Genomic DNA, 17,296 nt, shown 5'->3' with positions numbered 1-17,296 from the left:
CGTCGTTTTTGTGTTAACCCCACCGTTTCTGCCAGGCGCTGCGCACAGACCGTGCTGGGAAGGAATTCTGGAGGAATTGAGGCGAGGCATCTCCTCAGGGCTTTCCTTAGCAAGCGTCCTTGCAGGAGAAGCCTCTTGCAACGGTGTCTTGCATATTTTCATGATGAAACCCATGGCAAGCTAGCGGGGAAGGTTTAGAGAGCCATCACGCCTCCTGATGGAGGTTTCTAGTCAGGGCAGGTGGTAACGAGCTGACTGATGAAACGCAACAGCCCGCCAGATGCTGTCAATAGTTAAATCCCAGCCGTTTCCACGCCGTCTGAATGGACAACACAAACTCTGCTGTGTGAGCCACTCCATCTCGCAGCCTGCCTCTGCCTCTTAAAATTAATTTTTCAAAGCAAAGGGGGTGGTAATAGTTTGGGTATCTATACCTCTGGTGGCTGTCACAGTCGCTTCATCCACCTGTGTTTTGATCATGCAAGGCCAAATAATGTGTGTCAGAACTGTGTAGCCACACTGAATGCAAAATCAGATATTGCTGAAGAGTGGGGAAGGCTGTTAGGTGCTTACAAAGTTTGTGGGTTTTATTGGGTTGGAATGTTCACTTGGTTGCATACTCTGGAGCCTTTATTTTACTGTGATGTGTAGGACCAAGATGCAGCTTGATTCGTGATATAGTTATCAGGAGCTGCTCTTTTTTCCTACTGTAGAACAAAAAAGTGCATATGTGGAGTATAACTAAATCTCATTTTTACTTGACAATATTGGCAGTATCCAAAAACTCTAATGGTCATGTCTAAGATACTATGTGGTGCTTTATTCTGTATGCTTTAATTGAAAAGTCTTTGGTTTTGAACCTTTCCTTTTTTTATCCCACTACAGTCAGCTTTTTTGTATTTTTGTTGTCTAACAGATGATGGTGAAGATGATGACTCAGATTCTCATGCTGAAATGGTAATCATTTTCTCTTTAAGCATATCTTTCTATCTGTCTGTTGAAGGTAGCAGGAGAAAGGGGAATTTCACTCTGTTCTGGGGAAATCTAAGCAGCTAGCTAGACTTGACTCCATAGCTTGGGAAGGATTAATAATAGACCTGGAGATTTAGTTATTGCTGCCGAGGACTTTGTTATTCACGTGTAATAGACAGACTTCTTCATGTGAAAACAAATGACAGGGCTCAGAGGCCTCACTGCTCTAGTGCTTGCTGATCTCTGTCACTGGAAACACACCAGCTTCTGGGGAGGTCACAGGGCAATTGCACACAAGAAAGAAATCATCAGCTTGCAATGATCAAGAAGTCTTTTTACTTCTTTGTACCTGAATAATACTGGGTTTGTACATGAGGGGAAAATTACTTCTAAGAGTTTTGACAAATCTGTTTACCTTTGGTGTTGTTTTAAACATAATATTTTCTCAGACTTCATATAAGAACATTTAGCAGAGAAATATCTTAACACCTGTACAGCACAGGAAAGGAGAAGCTAGGTTGTGAAGACAAATCTGCTGGTGCAGTTTGGACTCAGGTGCAGAGCACTTTCATGAAGCAATCAGCCCTGCTTTGTGTCTGAAGCATGTGGTAATAAATCGTGTAAGGGAAGAATTGCTTCAGTAGAAGCACAAATGAGGTGCTTCTACACCTCAGGTGTAGAAGGTGCTTCACAAATGAGGTCCACAAATTTGGAGGAGTGGTTCTGAAGTACAGATTTAGCAGGTAAGAGAGCTCCAGTGTAAAGTACTACTATTTTGCAGTTTACTTACAGTTTTGGAGTTGATGGCACAAGACCAGGTGTTGGCAAGGTTTGGAGTCAGACTTTGGTTCAAATAGCAGCAGGCTGAACTAATGAACAGGGCAAAGGGGAGCTGGGCAAAGCTGGTAACTCTGCTTCTGGGAGCGTTCAAAACAACTGCCAGGGAGAGACACAGAGTTACGTGCCTCCAATTCATTTGAAAATCAGTTTTGTAAGATAATAGAAGTATTGAGTTACAAAAATAATTACGTTACATACCTGCTTTTAAATCAAGCATTCTTCTCCCTTTCCCTTCCCCCCCTCCCCCCTTGCCCTCAAATGCCTTATTTGCTTCAAGGAAGTGGAAAGAGAAGATGACAGTAGCGATGATGATATTGAAAGTAGTCTGCCACAGGATCCAGAAACATGTCTGCAGATGAACCATGTATACCAGGAAGTTATCCAGGAAAAGATTGAGGAAGTTGAGCTTCTCATTGCACAAAACAAAGAACAGCAGGTGAGCGAAACAGGAGTAAAATGTTCATTCCTGTGCTTTTCTGGGTTGCCATTTGCCATCTTCCCCTGCCCATCAAGCCCAGTAAAACCTTCCAGGACATTCTTAATCGACCACAGGTGCCAGTGGAATCAGCTGCAGCAGTCATAGTCCCTTATTCATATGCTGCTGCAGTGCTCAGCTTGCTTGGCTGGGAACCAGATTCATCTTCTTCATGGCAGTTCAAACCAATGTCACTTGACTGGCCTTTTGAGTGGCTGATGTTTCCATGCTTTCTTATCACCAAAAATGCTACCAGTAGGGTATTTTATATCTTACATTTTAGCTTGTTGTAGCAAGTTAGTACTTTTTTTTTTTTTAAATCATCATCAGCATACTGTACAAACTTAGGAAGTTCCAAATCCTGTTTTTAACATGTACACTGATTTACAGTCTGGTGTTGCAAATTTGAATTCTGTCTGGGATGTCTGTGATGGCTCAGCCACTGCCCTCTGAAATTAGGAATTTGAAGGAGACACTGATACTGTTTAATTCTTGTATTGCAGAAGGAAATCATGTGCGAGCTCGGTGGTCCAAAAATAGCAAAGGCAGGAGATGGTAGAAATCTACCAGCAAATATATTTTTGGGTCATTTTATGAAGCCATACTTTAAGGATAAAACAACAGGAATTGTAAGTAAATGTAACTAGGTTACATACTGATACGTCTTTCAATGATAGATTTAAATTCTAACTATGTTAAAACTGTGTTACGTTTCAACTGTGTAACTGTGAATGTCACTCCTCAGTTTGAAACCTTTTTTTTCTCACTTGTTGCTTACTTACCCTCTTTTGGAAATGTTTGTTCGACCCATGTCTGGCTGTGATGTCTGAGTTCTGAGGAGCAACATTCCAGCCACGGGGCACTTGAACATTCTTGTTTTCAACTTAACTTCGGTTCTTTGTCTTCATCTCTATAATCCAATTCCATGCTGTTGTTTAAAGTACTCATTGAAATCTGATTATCTTTGAAACTGAGTTTTCTGAGGCAAATGTCACTACTTTTTTCATGTGTTTTTAAAGGGTCGCTACCAAAAGGAGATCTTGACTTTTTGTTGTAGCTAAGCTGTCAACCGTCACCATACATATATTAATAAAATATTCAAGCAATGACTGGTAATTTTTCTACTAAATCCTATACAAGCTGGTAGAGCATCTTAAGTAGGTGCAAACGTATAATAAGTGTCCCCATGTTCAAAATGTTTCTTCAACCAACTGTCAGCTAATGCGAGCAGGCCTGGCTCTGAGCTAAGAATGTGCTGTGTAACCATGAACAAACTTACTTGCTTGAAGTATCTATTTGTATTTGTTTTCTTATGTCTTCTGACATATCTCTGAGCTAGTGCTAATAAAGGTAACTTAGCAATTTGAGTGTGACAGTTTGCACAAGTTTGAGTTACCAGTCTTTTTTGTAGTGGTTCATGCTAGAGTTCTAAGAACAAAGGGCAATTTTTCTGTGTATCTAACTCTTCCAATGTATCTAACCCTTCTAATCTTCATTAGGGCCCTCCTTCCAATGAAGATGCCAAGGAAAAGGCAGCTCAGGGCATAAAATCCTTTGAAGAACTGCTTTCAACAAAATGTAAGTAACTCTGTATGCTGTTCAGTGTTCTATAAGAACTATAACAAATGTATAAGTTCCCTCCTCATTTGCAGGTAAACATCAACACTTCTGATATTTCATACTTGACTCCACAAAAAAAGTAGTTACAAGTAAATGGGATGCTCTATAAATTATTTCAGTGAGTGATTAATGACTCCCTTCTTTCATTTGCATTTGTTTTGATGCGTCAACTCCTGTGAGCACTCCAAAACCAAATGAGATCGTGCAAGGGTAATGCTCAGATGAGAGAAGTTCAAGGGACACTTACAGCTCTAGATGGTTACAGACACCTGGGTGATGATCTTTATTGAGGTCTCTTTGGAACTAAAACTGAGCAAGAGGCTGCGACTTGCCCAAGTCATACATGACATTAGTGATTTAGGAGCGGAACTCTTACTGAAGACCTGGGGGAACTTTAACAGGGGTATTGAAAGCAGTGGGTCTCTCTTTTTCTTGGCAGTGGTTTTGCACTAATGTCTGAACGCTCAATTACCTTGTTTGGTTTAGGGAAGAGCAGAGAGAAGACGTTATTGCAGAAATCAGTAGTAAGTGACCGCTTGCAGCGCCTGCTTCAGCCAAAGTTACTGAAGTAAGTACTGTGCAAAAATCTTCTTTTTCCTGATGAGAACATTATATATGAAGGAAGGAGAGGATATATGTGGAGATTCCACCTTCCTTCAGCAAGTTCTTGCTTTAACTGTTTGCAATTTGGTAAGGTTACAAAATGCAGCAGAGATACTTTGACTATCACAGTTGTGCCTGGGAGAGCCGCTCTGTGAATTACAGCAGTGGTCCTCAAACTCCCCTGTCCTGTGGGCACCAGTGCAGAGGGTGACACTGTTGTAGGTAGCAGCATCGTTCGTTCTTTGTTGATACCTATATTATCTGTGTGTGCATGTGGTACCGAAGGGTCTTGGACTGCAATCTTCTGACCGGAAGTAAGAGGTTACAGCATTCGGGTTGGGTTGTAAACGCTTGATAATTGTTTTGCAGGTATCTGGCAGGTGGAGAGGTTTTGTTTTGTATTGTGGCATTTTATAGCCATCTATTTCTTCCCATTGACACAGTGGTATAACTTAAAATAGTCTACAGGGCTTGAAGCTGAAATTGTGATATGTAGCGAGTCATAATGGTGTGTCCAGCGAGAGTTTTCTGTGCCTGGAGCTGGTATGGTCTTTGCTGTTGCAGCAACCAGTGGTTCTCTCTGTAAATACCAAAATGATTAATCTGAGACCTGTTCTGGGTCAGTGATTTGCATTGAAGGGGCAAAAATAGGACGACGAGTGTGCCATGTGGGAAAACCTAGAAGAACAACAGTTTTGTGTAGCATGGAAATAAACTTGAAGGGACTAACAATACTGATGGGGAAACCATCTTTGTCGTACATCTTCTGATGTCATTGATCTCATTCCCATCTAGTCATATTAAGTAATGATAAAAGTGTCTTTGAACAGGATGAGTTATTGGAATCAGAAACTGGAAAAAGTCAAGACTGAAACGGAGAAACAGATCTTGGAAAAGCAAATCAAAGAAGTGGAGCAAGAAATAGAGGCAATTAAGTGAGAAGTCTTCTTTTTATTTCTTGGTGAAAAAGAAAGTCTGTTCTTGGAGTTTACCTCTTAAAATTCCCTCTTCCTCGAGTACTTCTAGATAATGACATTTGGAGAAAGCTTTATTTGTGTTGGCTTGCAAAAAATTAAGGGCTGGTCAAACTCTGTAGAGCTCTCATCTCCACAGTTCTTTACTAAGAGTTGTGTTTTGGGTCTTGATATACAAATCTAGTATCTATACCCAGTATAGAGGGGTGCTGTTGTAAATTGTTCTTGATTTAGCAGCAAGGAAGTGGAGAGCTCAGTAGTTCTGAGCTTTTGCTCATTAACACGTCTGGAGCAACGTATTTTCATATTGCATTAGTTGTTTCTCCTGCTAAACCAACATCATCTTGCAGGGGACTGTTTTTTAAGAAGAAGCATTGTTCTGGGCAAAGTTACTGTGTTAAAGAGCCTGATGCTTTGAGATAGTAAGTGTTCAGTTCTTGTGGAAATCAGTAACAGTGGGAGAAGTAAGATGAAGCAAGATCCGGAAGACAAAGTGACTGTTTAATTAACCATTTAATGTGGTTCTTTCTTTGTACCTTCTGCTTTAGCCAACTCCCAGAAAGTGACTTGTTAGGAAACAGATTTGATGAGCATGACTGGGAGAAAATTTCAAACATCCACGTAAGTTGGGAGATCAGCTGTTTTATTACTTCTGATATGTTTCCCTTCTCTTGAGAATTACCTGACCTGGTCTAGTTTGCATCCACTGTTCCCATCATGCATTTCTCGAAGTTGACTGTTACGTGATCTCAACTTGTTAAATTTGATGATTTAATTCTGGAAAACTTAACAATAAGACATATCTGGAATGCAAAATACATTCCTTGTATTGATATTCCTGTCTGTCCAGGTGTTTCAGTCCCAGCTACGAGACAAAACAGACTTTTGCTGTTTCTTTTAGTTTGATGGACAACGTAGTTCCGAAGAACTGAGGAAGTTTTGGCAAAACTGGGAGCATCCAAGCATCAACAAAAAGGAATGGACCGAGGAGGAAATAGAGAGGCTAAAGAAGATAGCTGCTAAACATGGTTATCTGGACTGGCAGACTATAGCCCAGGAGTTGGGGGTAAGGTCAGAAACAAGAGGTGACAAGTCAGTTAATTCTGACTTAACTGTGCCTCATGTCAATTTTCAGAAAACAATGTTAATGTTAATTCATTGTTAATTAATGCTTCTCTGAGAAGCGCTCAAGAACAGTACCAAAGAAGTTTGGTACTTTAGCCTTTTCCTCTTGGTTTTTGTCCTCATAAATAACCAGTTATACATATAAAACATTTTCATGTTTTCATTGTATTAAGACAAACAGGACACCTTTCCAGTGCTTGCAGAAGTATCAGATCTATAACAAAGATTTGAAAAGGAAAGAATGGACCAAAAGTGAAGATCAGATGCTTTTAGAGCTTGTTCGAGAGATGAGAGTAGGAAGTCATATCCCATACAAGAAAAGTAAGTGACCTACAAGTGAAAATGTCTTCCATTCACCTGTAATTTTTTCTTTTCATTCTCCCAGGCTTATGTCTGTTAATGTTTCTGGATACCAGAGCACCCAGCCTGCTCTGATTAAAGGAATTAATGAAGTTTTATTTCCTATGAATGTTTCCATTTCCAGGATAGTCACAGTTCTGTGTTTCCACCTTACCGTTCTAGCCTGTGATTTAGGCAAGGCAACAGTGCTGTGGCTCATCTGAAACTACAGATGTACTGATTTCTAAACCCCCCCCACTGGTGAGATGAATGAAAGGGATGGTTGAGTCTTCCCTCTCTTTTTCCTTGGTGGGAGCAGTGATATATGCTTTTCCTGTACCTACCTGGAAGTTTCGTTATATTAGCAAGAACTTAGTATCTCTTGGAACCTTTATCGATCTTTGAAATTTGGTTGAAACTGGCTGAGAGTTATTACCAAGTACTGATGGTTGTGTGAGCTTTGTTTTTTGTAGCAAAATCATCAGAGTTCTTCCCTAGAAAGCCGGTATTCATTCATGACTAGCTGTTTGGGCAGTTTTCAGTGCTGTGCCCAGAAGTCTTTTCTAGGTGACCAGTACTGCTGCTTCAGTTCCTCAGTTAGTGTGGGAGGCAGTATGACTAGTGAGGATTAGAGTTGAGAATAGTAACCAAGTATCTGGGGTCCTAAATCCAAGCCTGTGAGTATAACACCTGGTGTCTTGAACCTGTCAGATACGTCTTGGAGCTGAAACCTTTGCTAGTTCTCTGTTGTTGCAAGATGGATTGTTGGGTCATCATGTGTCTAGTATGGATAATGCCATTACAAATAGTAACATTTTGTGTATGCCATGCTCTTTCAATTCTTGTTGTGTACTATTGTTTAAGTATTTAAACTGAGATTAAAATGCTGCTTATGGCAATCCACTGCTTGAAAATATCGCAGTTACAATGTAAGTAAAGGAAGAAACGTTGGAACAGACTTTAAAGTACACCTTTGCATTTCTAGTTGCGTATTACATGGAAGGAAGAGATTCTGCTCAGCTGATTTACCGATGGACAAAGAGCGTGGACCCCAGTTTGAAGAAAGGACCCTGGACACCAGAGGAAGATGCTGTAAGGCCCGTTCTCTGATGCCTAGAATTGCAGGGTGCAAAAAGTGGGAAGGTTAGACTGTTGAGGTGTTGCATGGCTATATACAGCTGAGCTTTAACAGTGGCACAAAGGAATATAAAACGGACCAAGGTGGGCAGTTTACAAGTCAAGAGGGTTAGAAGCTCCTAAACACTTCTGTTCAGAGATTTACAACATAGTGGAAACAAATAGAACTGCTTCTGTCCCAGGCCTATTAGGATTATTACTGATGAGAATTTCAATTCTTGCTTTGTCTGATTAACATAGATGCTGTTGGCTGCAGTTAAGAAGTATGGAGAGCGTGACTGGTATAAAATTCGGACAGAAGTGCCAGGGAGGAGTGATGCTCAGTGCAGAGATCGGTAAGTATGCTAAATGTAGCAACTGTGCTTTCAAGTTTATTACGCAGAGCCAAGATGCAACTTATTTTACAAATATGTTTGATTTGCTTAAACCAGCATCACCTTAAGGGCTGTTTTGTAAAAGTGGTTATGGTCTAAATATAGTCTCTAACATTGTCGCCACATAACCCTGCATTTGTAGTAACAAAAGTCAAAAGGTTGAAATTGAGTTTAACAGAACAGTGCATTGTTGCTTATGGCATGCGACTCCCTCAGTATAGTTGCCTGTGGGTTAGCAGAAGTTGGGAGGGTGTTGTTCAAAATAAAGGAAAGGGGTCATTAAACATGAATGAGTGCATGTAGGGAGGGAAAGTTGTCATCCGTGTATTGTCTGTGTATCTGTGAAAATGATCTAGTCAGTGACTTCCTGTGACTGAACACCAATAATGAGGTGCTGAGCAATTTTCAGCCTCGGACCCAGCTTCAGGAGACTCGGAGTACAGTACGTCCTAATTTCAGTGACCTGTTTTACAACTGCTTGTTGTAATTCTTTATCGTGTGGCCTGATCTTTTTGAGAACAAAGAGCTTGTAGCTGTGCTGTATTAAGGGAGTAGGGATGGGACCCCTTAGAAAAAGGAAAGATCTGTTAAGGAATGCTGGTTTTGTTCAGCCTCGGAGTATGCAGTGATGATTGGAACTGTACAAGTAGGACTGAATGTTCCTTACTTTAATGTTTTCATTTTGAAGGTATTTAAAAGCATTGCACTGTGATGTAAAGAAAGGCAAGTGGAGTTTAGAGGAAGAGGAGCAGCTAATTGAACTGGTTCAAAAGCATGGCTTGGGTAAGTGTTTCTGTGGCTTAATCTTTAGAAGTTTAGAGAAGTAAGTATTGTTAAGGAATTTATCATTTAAGTTTTCTCCTCTTTTATTTTAAACCCTGCAGCTGATACTAGCAGGCTCTGCTTTGTACTGATGATTGCAACCTTCCTTATATTGTGTAGTCTGTTCCTGGAAATTCAGTTATTGAGGGATTGTGTAGTGAAGAGTTCTACAGCTGGGTTAGCAAGGTGTCAGAGCTATGGCAGTTTAGAGGGGTGAGTTCCCCTCTAAACAGCCTGTGAAAGAGTTGTCTTATTTTCTGTAAGACAACTTTCCTTAACAAATAGAAGCTTTTCAGCATTCAGTTTAAGCTTTCTTCTAAGCGCTTTCTTACTGCTGCAAGGGATTGTGTAGTTCTCCTAGGGTTTTCATTATTGGTTCATCTTTTAGCAGTTTCTAACTTTAGCTGAGTGTATAGTAGTGCAAAGTCTGATCGAAGAACACAAATGGATATTAAGGTTTTGATCCATTCATGTAGTAACTGTCTCTTATACAAGGAAATGTATAATATGTGTATAATGTTCTGCACTGAAAAGGCCTGTCGCTCAGTTTGTTGCATTAATAGGTATGTTCAACTCTGCATCCTTTCTAGGTCACTGGAGTAAAATAGCTTCTGAATTGCCACATCGGACTGGCTCCCAATGTCTAAGCAAGTGGAAACTCATGATTGGATCTAAGGTATTGTACAAAATCCTGCTGTGTCACACCCATCTCTTTAATTAAGATTCTCTAAACTAAAAGTGAAATCCTGTGAAATCAATACGAAAATTGACACTGATTTCACACAATTAATGTTCATGGTCTAATTTTTTGATGTGTAAAAGCAGCCTTTGTTCTGAAGGTCTGAAGTTAATTTGCTATATATTTGTGTATTATCCAGAATTTCTTTACTGCCTTGAAGTGCCTGTAAGGATGGAATATACCTAGGTTTTCATGTATGTACCTCATGAGTTGCCAGTTTTGGTACCAGGCACTGCTAAAATTATGGCTGCTTAAGACCATGTTAAAGATAGTCTTGCTTCCATCGGCAAAGCACCTGCCCTAGGGAAAACCCGAATGTGTCGAGTTGGGGCACTGTACTTAGTTTGTACTTCCACGTGCACCAGTTCTTAACACAAATTTGTCTCTATCTGTAGCTTTTTCTTTGCATACAGAATCATCTAAACAAGTAAAAATCTGTGTCCAAAGGCAATTGGACAATTGTACTGGATTTAGTTAATCTTAGCAGAAGTAAAGCAGAACTATCCATTTGGAAGTCACACCCTACTGATTAAGAAGTCTTATGGGCCACTATCCTAACTTACTGATTTGAGAGATTTGCAAGTCAGGGGTGAACACTGGCTAAAACTTGTCTGTGCTTTTTTTGACTGAGAAGAAAAGATCTAGGCCAACAAAACGCCGACACGTGCAAGAGAGTTCCAGCTCTTCAGAGAGTAGCAGTGAAGACATAGAACTGGACTTAGCAGACAGTTCAGAGGAGGAGACAACAAGCAAGGAGGAGTGTGCATTTCCCAGCATTGATTTGTGGATACCAACAAGGACAAATACACAGGAGTCAAACAAAGGAAGATACCAAACTCCATCCCTTTTCTCTCCTGCGAGTGCTGATGCAAAGACCAGTAGCAGTGAAGTTCCAAGTGCAACGTGTGGTGGAGACAAAGACAGAGTTGTCGATAAATCGTCAGAGTTGAACACCCTCCTGAAGGGCATTGCACGTCCACATTCAACGGACATCATTGTGAAGAATCCAACAGAAGTAATGAACAAGGTGAATCCTGAGATTCTCAGTCTGTTCTTGATGGGATTGGAGCTTAGATCAGAAGGGACCAGGACATGCAGTTGCTGCAGTAAAGAGAGTATGCGATGAGTAGATGGCAACATCTTTTTTGTGCCTCTGTTGGCTGCTTTCTCACCATGCCATTGGGGGGTGCTGTTGGAAACTGAGCTGTGGGATTAAACAAAAATTTCTCGCACTGCCTCACCATGCATTACCTAGAAAATAGCTGTGTTCTTTCCCGCCCATAGTGTCACAGAAACGAAACTTTTTATATCTTCATAAAGCAGAATTGTCCAGTGAATTGTCCAGTAATCAGGCACTGAAACAGTACAAACCCTCCTAGCACATTTTTGCAGAATGATGCTCCTTAGCAACATATGAAATGTCAAAATTGCTGTTTAAGTTCATGTAAGCAAAAATGTTTTGACTTTTGTGTTAAGAATTGCACGTGTGCCCTAGACTGCGGGGCCAATTGCACTGATGACAAGTTTGTTGGTTACAGAAGTGGTGTGTTCTGGGGGTTATGGTATGCAAGGGTTCTAAGTGCCTTAATTTTGATTACAGATACAGCATTATTTTACTAGGAGAAGTTTAGGGAAGAGTCAGTGGCTTTTCCAAACCTCTTCGTGTTCCTTCCCTTGTACTGTTAAGCCAAAAAATGCAAAGAGAATCATCCAATAGATTTTGACCCTTAGTATGGGCTTTTGTAGATACTTCACACAAAGGCTTTTACGAAGTAGAGATTTGGTATTGTAATAATGCACAAGGACTAAAAGGTAAGGTAAGCATCTGCACTTCAGGGCTGATTTCATTTAATAAGATACTTCCAACAACTTTCCAACAGTGTTGGAAAACTTTTGTACCTTCTGTGTATAGTCAGTGCAAGTTTTCTGTGAGATACTTTTGCTTTTATTTTTTCTTGTACACTTTTGTTTTAAGGCTTCCAGATGTGGAAAGCAAGTGCTACGGGTTACCCTGGAGAATGTGAGAAGAGTACTAAGAAATAACACGTGCTTTCAGAGGAAACTTGTGAGTGCCTCTTCTGTCTTGTCTGCTCTTGTGATGTGAGCACTGCCAGGCTGTATTTAGTGGGGAAATGTTTTTTGATAGAATCACAAATCTTCTTGCATTGTAGTCTCAAGAGGAAAAGCTCATAATTTTTTTTTTTTTCATGACTGCCCTGTGAATAGTTTGTCCTGGGACTAATTATGGTAGAACCTTCCTAATTGGAACTCTAATTATGTATTTGTTCATGCACAGCAATCAAAGATACTAAAACCTGCGACCGTTTTAACAAAAGTATCCGGAGTTAGTAATTCTGTTGGCCAGAAGCTTCAGGGGCTGCCGAACATCACGGAGAAAACTTATCGTCAAGAGAGAGAGCGTTTGAGAAGAATGAACCTTGACAGAAAGCTTCTAATGGCAGTGACACCTTGGGTGGGCAACGTACTACTGCCTTGCACCTTGCAAACTGGGAAGATGGCTTTTCATCAGACAAAAGGTAGTGGTGACCCATCAGGGATAGTACGCGCCTACTTTTTGTCCTTACTTTCTGACACCTTGTAAGTGAATGCCCAGCTGATTTTGATGTTGGACTTTTTTCTAGCTGATTCTATTCAAGAGAAGATTAAGTCAGTCAGTCTCACGAGCACTCCTCTGTTCACGCTTTTCATTCAGGTAGGTTTTACTGTCTAAGTAACATTATCTGCTTTCAAACAGTGGTGATCTTTATTTCTGTATTTGATGCTTAAATAAATGGTTTATCTTTGTTCCTTAAAGTAATCATCTAATTACTGGATTAATCTGACCTCATGGCTTGCATATGACGTTTCTTAAATAAATCCTGCATCCAAAATCTAATATTGTGAGGATTTTTTCTGTAAGTGTAATAATGTCCCCAGGATCTTGCATGTGAAGTGAAGCCTCTTCCATTCATCTTGTATTGTCACTTGCTCTAGCAGAACATTCTTGTTCTCAGTCAAATTTTAATGAAATTCTCATCTTGCAGCTCTTTCAGATTGATACCAATGGCTGCATGAAGATTATTCGTGAGAGAAGGCTAAGGCAGTCAGAGCTTCTTAGGGCTAATGCAAGAAGGCCTCAGCAGGTATTGCACATGGTCTTTTTCTAAGCTCTTCCCACTTGAAGCCTTGACTAAAGTAGACATTTTTTCATTGTGTGTGGCCAGTGGTGCTGTTTGTGTATGTGTGTTACCAGTTTGTTTTGGTACAGAAGCATAATAAAATGTATAGGATGTTGGCAGATGTGGGTTTGATTCACATCTGTGCTGTTTTAATGATCTTTAGATATCTCAGAAGTATAATTTAATATAATTTTTTTGGCAGGCTTCCCAAAATACGGAGACTTCTTCAGGTACCTACCAGAACATTTATTTTTATCATGTGCAAGAACTTTCACTTAATTCATCACCGTTGCATTAATGACCAATTTAACTGAAGGAGAACTTTTGGAACAAAGCTACATTGTCATGCTCATTTTTGCTAGCTCTTGGATTTTCAGTTATTGGCTAAATATGTTACCCTTTGGTAAGGACTTGAAAAAATACTGAAGGGCTGGGGGACCAGTGGCACTGAGCCACCAGTACTGTAGACTATCGCTGTTACGCTTTTCTCCAGCAAGGTGCTGGCTGTAGGCTGTAGTGAACATGCTGGCACTGACCAAAACCCCAGTTTGTTGTTGTCATCCTGGCTGGTGCGAAGTGCCGGTGTAGTGCTGACCAGTGCAATTCCTTGTGTGCGATGTTAAGGTGCGTTCCTAGCCCATCTGTGATTTCTGGGGAAAATTACATCATTACTGAACAAGTGGTAAGCTTGCTGCATCAGAGTTATCTGAAGAATGTCAGGACAGGGCTTGATTAAATCAAGACTGTAGTGTTGTAGGAACTCTCACAAACCGGAATTTTGCTACTTCTGTGCAGGGAACTTGATGCTTAATAGCTAAGGAGTGGCTTTTGAAAATACTGTTCAATCTTTTTAATTGTTTTTCTTTTTTTTTTTAATTTTATTTCCTCTCCTCTGTAGGCAATTCATCACAATCTTGCACTCAGAGGAACTCCCGAAGAGGCATACCAAGGAATGCTGTCAGGAGACCTGCTGCCTTAAAAGCAAGGGAGACTTCCGCTGCAGTCTTTGAGACCAGCGCTCCTGCCATGCAGGGAGCTCTTCCAGCCCAAGTGCAAAGGCAGAAGCCTAAAACTGTCTCAGAATTACTGAGAGAGAAGCGGCTAAGAGAATCCCGGGCAAAGAAAGCTATGCAGCGGGCAGTATTTGTTGCCCCACAGATGCTGGTTTCAGGGCCTCTGATAATCCAGCAGCCACCACAGCAAATCATTCCTTCTGCACAAGCAGGGAGCAAACCTGCAGCAGTTGGTTGTACAAATAGCCAAGTACAGTGTGTACCAGCTCCGTTGCCAGCATTTACTTCTGTTGCAGGTTCAACTTCTACCGCTATTGTGCTTGAAAACCATTCCTCATCAGTGCCAGAAACTGGGGAAAGCCCTGGCTGCTCGCAAGGGACAGAACTACAATCCAATAAGGAACGAAAAGAGCAAGCTTTGGAAAGTAGCCCTGAAGGAGGGGTTTTTCCAGGCATGAATCCAGCTGCAGCAGAGAAGGCCCCACATCAGGGAGGGGGCAATGGTCAGGTCCTAGCTGGTAGCTCAGCTTCAGTAGTGTTGCAAAACCAAACTTTTGTGCCACATCAGATTACAGTGGTGCCTGTTGGCATTGAGTCTGGCACCAACAAATTGTCTCTTTCCACACCAGTTACTTGTGAGCTGAATAGTAATGGACCACAACAGAGGCCAGTCAATCTATTGCCTGCTCTTGTAACTCCACAAACTGGCTCGCATTTGATTCCCAACAGCATACTGCCTTTCACGTGGGTCATAACGCCACAGGCTTTGCTCCCCACCGCTGTACAAACTGTGGTGGGTGTTCCCCAAGGGCTGCCAGCTGCTGCTGTGAGAAGTCAATGTCAGACAACTGTGACTTCCAATGGCAGTATCTCTTGCTTAGGAGTGCCTCCTGTACCAGCTGGAGCAAATACGCCTCACCCCAGCAGTGCAGAGACAAAAGCACCAAGTGCCCAGTTAGCAGAAGGAGTTCCTTTGGGAAAGACAGCTAACCATTCCACAATCCTCTTACCTGTGACCTCAGTGAGTCCTGGATGCACCACATCCAGCACTTTTTCTGCAACGCCTGCATGTTCAGATGGCTTCTCCAAGGCTTCTGACTCCTCTGCAGCTCAGACTGCTCTTCCACCTGATGTACCAACCCTGCATGCTGCGCTGCTGCCCCAAACACAGCTACCTGCAAGCACTCAAGGGTCTGATTCCCAATGTGGGTCAAGTCTCACTAGCTTGGGAAGGAGCCATGACTCCATTACAACAAACGGATCATCTTCCAACCCAAGCATCATCACGAAAGGGATTGTGCTCCAGCCGGGAGATCCAGTTCCCCATAACAAAGTCCCAAGGAACTCTGATTGCTTTGCTGCACAAGCATTGAAAAATAGACCTATTGCCTCTAAACCTCCGACTACGCAGCCTGCTGACAGTCCACCGCAGCCAACCACTTCCAGTGCAGAAAAGAACCTACTTGACTTCAGCCTGATTTCCCTTGAAGATGAGGGGCTAGTGAAGGAGTGGCTGAATGGGAAACAAGGTGTCCAGATACCATCACTGCAAACCAGGTTGCCTTATTTGCCACCTTTTCTGTGCAACTTAAAAACTCTCTCACAGCTACTTTTGCAGAAAGCAGCTCTAGAAGAGCAAGCAGCATGTCTTCTGCCTTCTGATGCCAGTCAGGATGAGGGCACTGGGGTTGATTTGCACGCTATCGGAGAACTGGTGCAGCAGAAACTCGGCGATAACCCTGCTTACCTCCTACTGAAAGCCCGATTCCTAGCAGCTTTTACACTCCCAGCTGTACTAGCAACTCTGCCTCCTCCAAAAGTGACAACAACTCTGTCAGCCAGCAGGAAGCAATATGAAGAGAGTGATGAAGAGGAGTGGCAGAGCGAGAAGGAAATGTCTGAGGAAGAGAGTTGTGGGAATGAATTAACAGGTGTACGGTTGGATTGGGCAGTTGGTGATGAGCCTGGAGACAAAGATGCTGATTTACTAAATCAGGTAAAACAGAGGTGCCTGGGACTAAAAGCAGAAAGTTACTGCCGGCTAAATATTGCACTGGAATCCAGGGTGAAACCCCTACTGTTCTTAAGTGTAGCAGAAATTTGGTCCTTTTAAATAAGCATAGTTTTGCAGCTGATAAAAGGAAAAGCTCTAGCTCAGCTGGGAGCCCTTAGTCCTCACAAGGGTAAAAGTCTGTGTTTTATGTAGCACGTTAAACTTGACATGATAGTTCCCAGAAGTGGGTATCAAAGCTCTCTTCCTCTTACAGTTTATAATCTGCTGCACTGACTGTTGTATTTTTGAAATCAGGCCCTTGTTTTTCATTATATGTGTCCTTTAAACCCCAATAATATGAGGGCAAATCATGTACGTTTGCTGTTATTGCAAACAGTCGTCTTATTGCATTTGAGGTTTTCGTCCTGAATTGTTTTATGACTAGAGATTATTAGAGTATATGGATTGATGTAAGCCATAATGTCAACCTAAAATCAGTCTCTGGTTTTTAAGCTAAATCTATTACTGCCCAGCACTGTTTCTTACAGAGCAGGCCAGGAAGCTGTGTAGCTCAAACTTGCATTTCATTGGTTCCAAAATAAACAAACAAAACACTAATGAAGATGGATAAACAAGGTAAATGGCTGTTTCTATAGAAAGATGGCAAAGCTGCCTAAAAATCAGAGCTTTCCCATAGTAAAAGCAGCAGTTATCTTTCTATTCTGGCTCTGACTTTTGGGTCTGGGCCAAGTTCAGTGTAGTTTGAACTGTAAGCAGTTGGTCCAAAAGTCACCAGCAATTCTTCACTGCCTGATAGCCTTACTGCCAACCTCTGCTCTGTGTCATCTTCCACCAGGCTCCCTCCCACTCCTTTTATTAAGGCTATAGCCAGGTTGTTTTCTTGGTGCTTTTCAGTGAATAGTTTGTGGTGGGGGTATGTTCTATAAGAAATCAAGTTTGTGTTGACCTGTGTTGTCTGGGACACTGTCTGGCTCCAGCAATGAAAGCTAAAACATCACTTGTGGCAGGCGCGCAACCTCTCTAACGAATGGTTGTGCACGCGACCTCTGTAACGAACAGACAGAAACTAC

The 17,296-nt window shown here is 41.6% G+C and overlaps 1 protein-coding gene across 1 annotated transcript in view; it reads left to right on the top strand.

Annotated features, from left to right (window-relative positions):
* Positions 1–916: 916 nt before the first annotated feature.
* The window catches only part of SNAPC4 (small nuclear RNA activating complex, polypeptide 4, 190kDa), a gene marked incomplete at its 5' end in the record, with an annotated part of 16,797 nt that continues 417 nt past the window's right edge, over positions 917–17,296 (top strand). The window contains 21 exons of the mRNA XM_009584446.1: positions 917–957; positions 2,090–2,248; positions 2,791–2,916; positions 3,787–3,865; positions 4,394–4,475; positions 5,341–5,445; positions 6,033–6,105; positions 6,386–6,550; positions 6,783–6,930; positions 7,934–8,040; positions 8,326–8,420; positions 9,148–9,242; positions 9,872–9,957; positions 10,655–11,047; positions 11,996–12,085; positions 12,317–12,557; positions 12,663–12,733; positions 13,065–13,163; positions 13,402–13,429; positions 14,098–14,168; positions 14,232–16,208. Of these exons, the coding sequence (XP_009582741.1) occupies positions 917–957; positions 2,090–2,248; positions 2,791–2,916; positions 3,787–3,865; positions 4,394–4,475; positions 5,341–5,445; positions 6,033–6,105; positions 6,386–6,550; positions 6,783–6,930; positions 7,934–8,040; positions 8,326–8,420; positions 9,148–9,242; positions 9,872–9,957; positions 10,655–11,047; positions 11,996–12,085; positions 12,317–12,557; positions 12,663–12,733; positions 13,065–13,163; positions 13,402–13,429; positions 14,098–14,168; positions 14,232–16,208 (4,331 nt within the window). The remainder of the gene's footprint in view (positions 958–2,089; positions 2,249–2,790; positions 2,917–3,786; positions 3,866–4,393; positions 4,476–5,340; positions 5,446–6,032; positions 6,106–6,385; positions 6,551–6,782; positions 6,931–7,933; positions 8,041–8,325; positions 8,421–9,147; positions 9,243–9,871; positions 9,958–10,654; positions 11,048–11,995; positions 12,086–12,316; positions 12,558–12,662; positions 12,734–13,064; positions 13,164–13,401; positions 13,430–14,097; positions 14,169–14,231; positions 16,209–17,296) is intronic.

This window comes from Fulmarus glacialis, unplaced genomic scaffold (assembly GCF_000690835.1).
Source record: "Fulmarus glacialis isolate BGI_N327 unplaced genomic scaffold, ASM69083v1 scaffold49748, whole genome shotgun sequence".
Classification (NCBI taxonomy): domain Eukaryota; kingdom Metazoa; phylum Chordata; class Aves; order Procellariiformes; family Procellariidae; genus Fulmarus; species Fulmarus glacialis.
The sequence above is the reverse complement of the archived record's forward strand: the minus strand, read 5'-3'. Positions and strand labels throughout refer to the sequence as shown.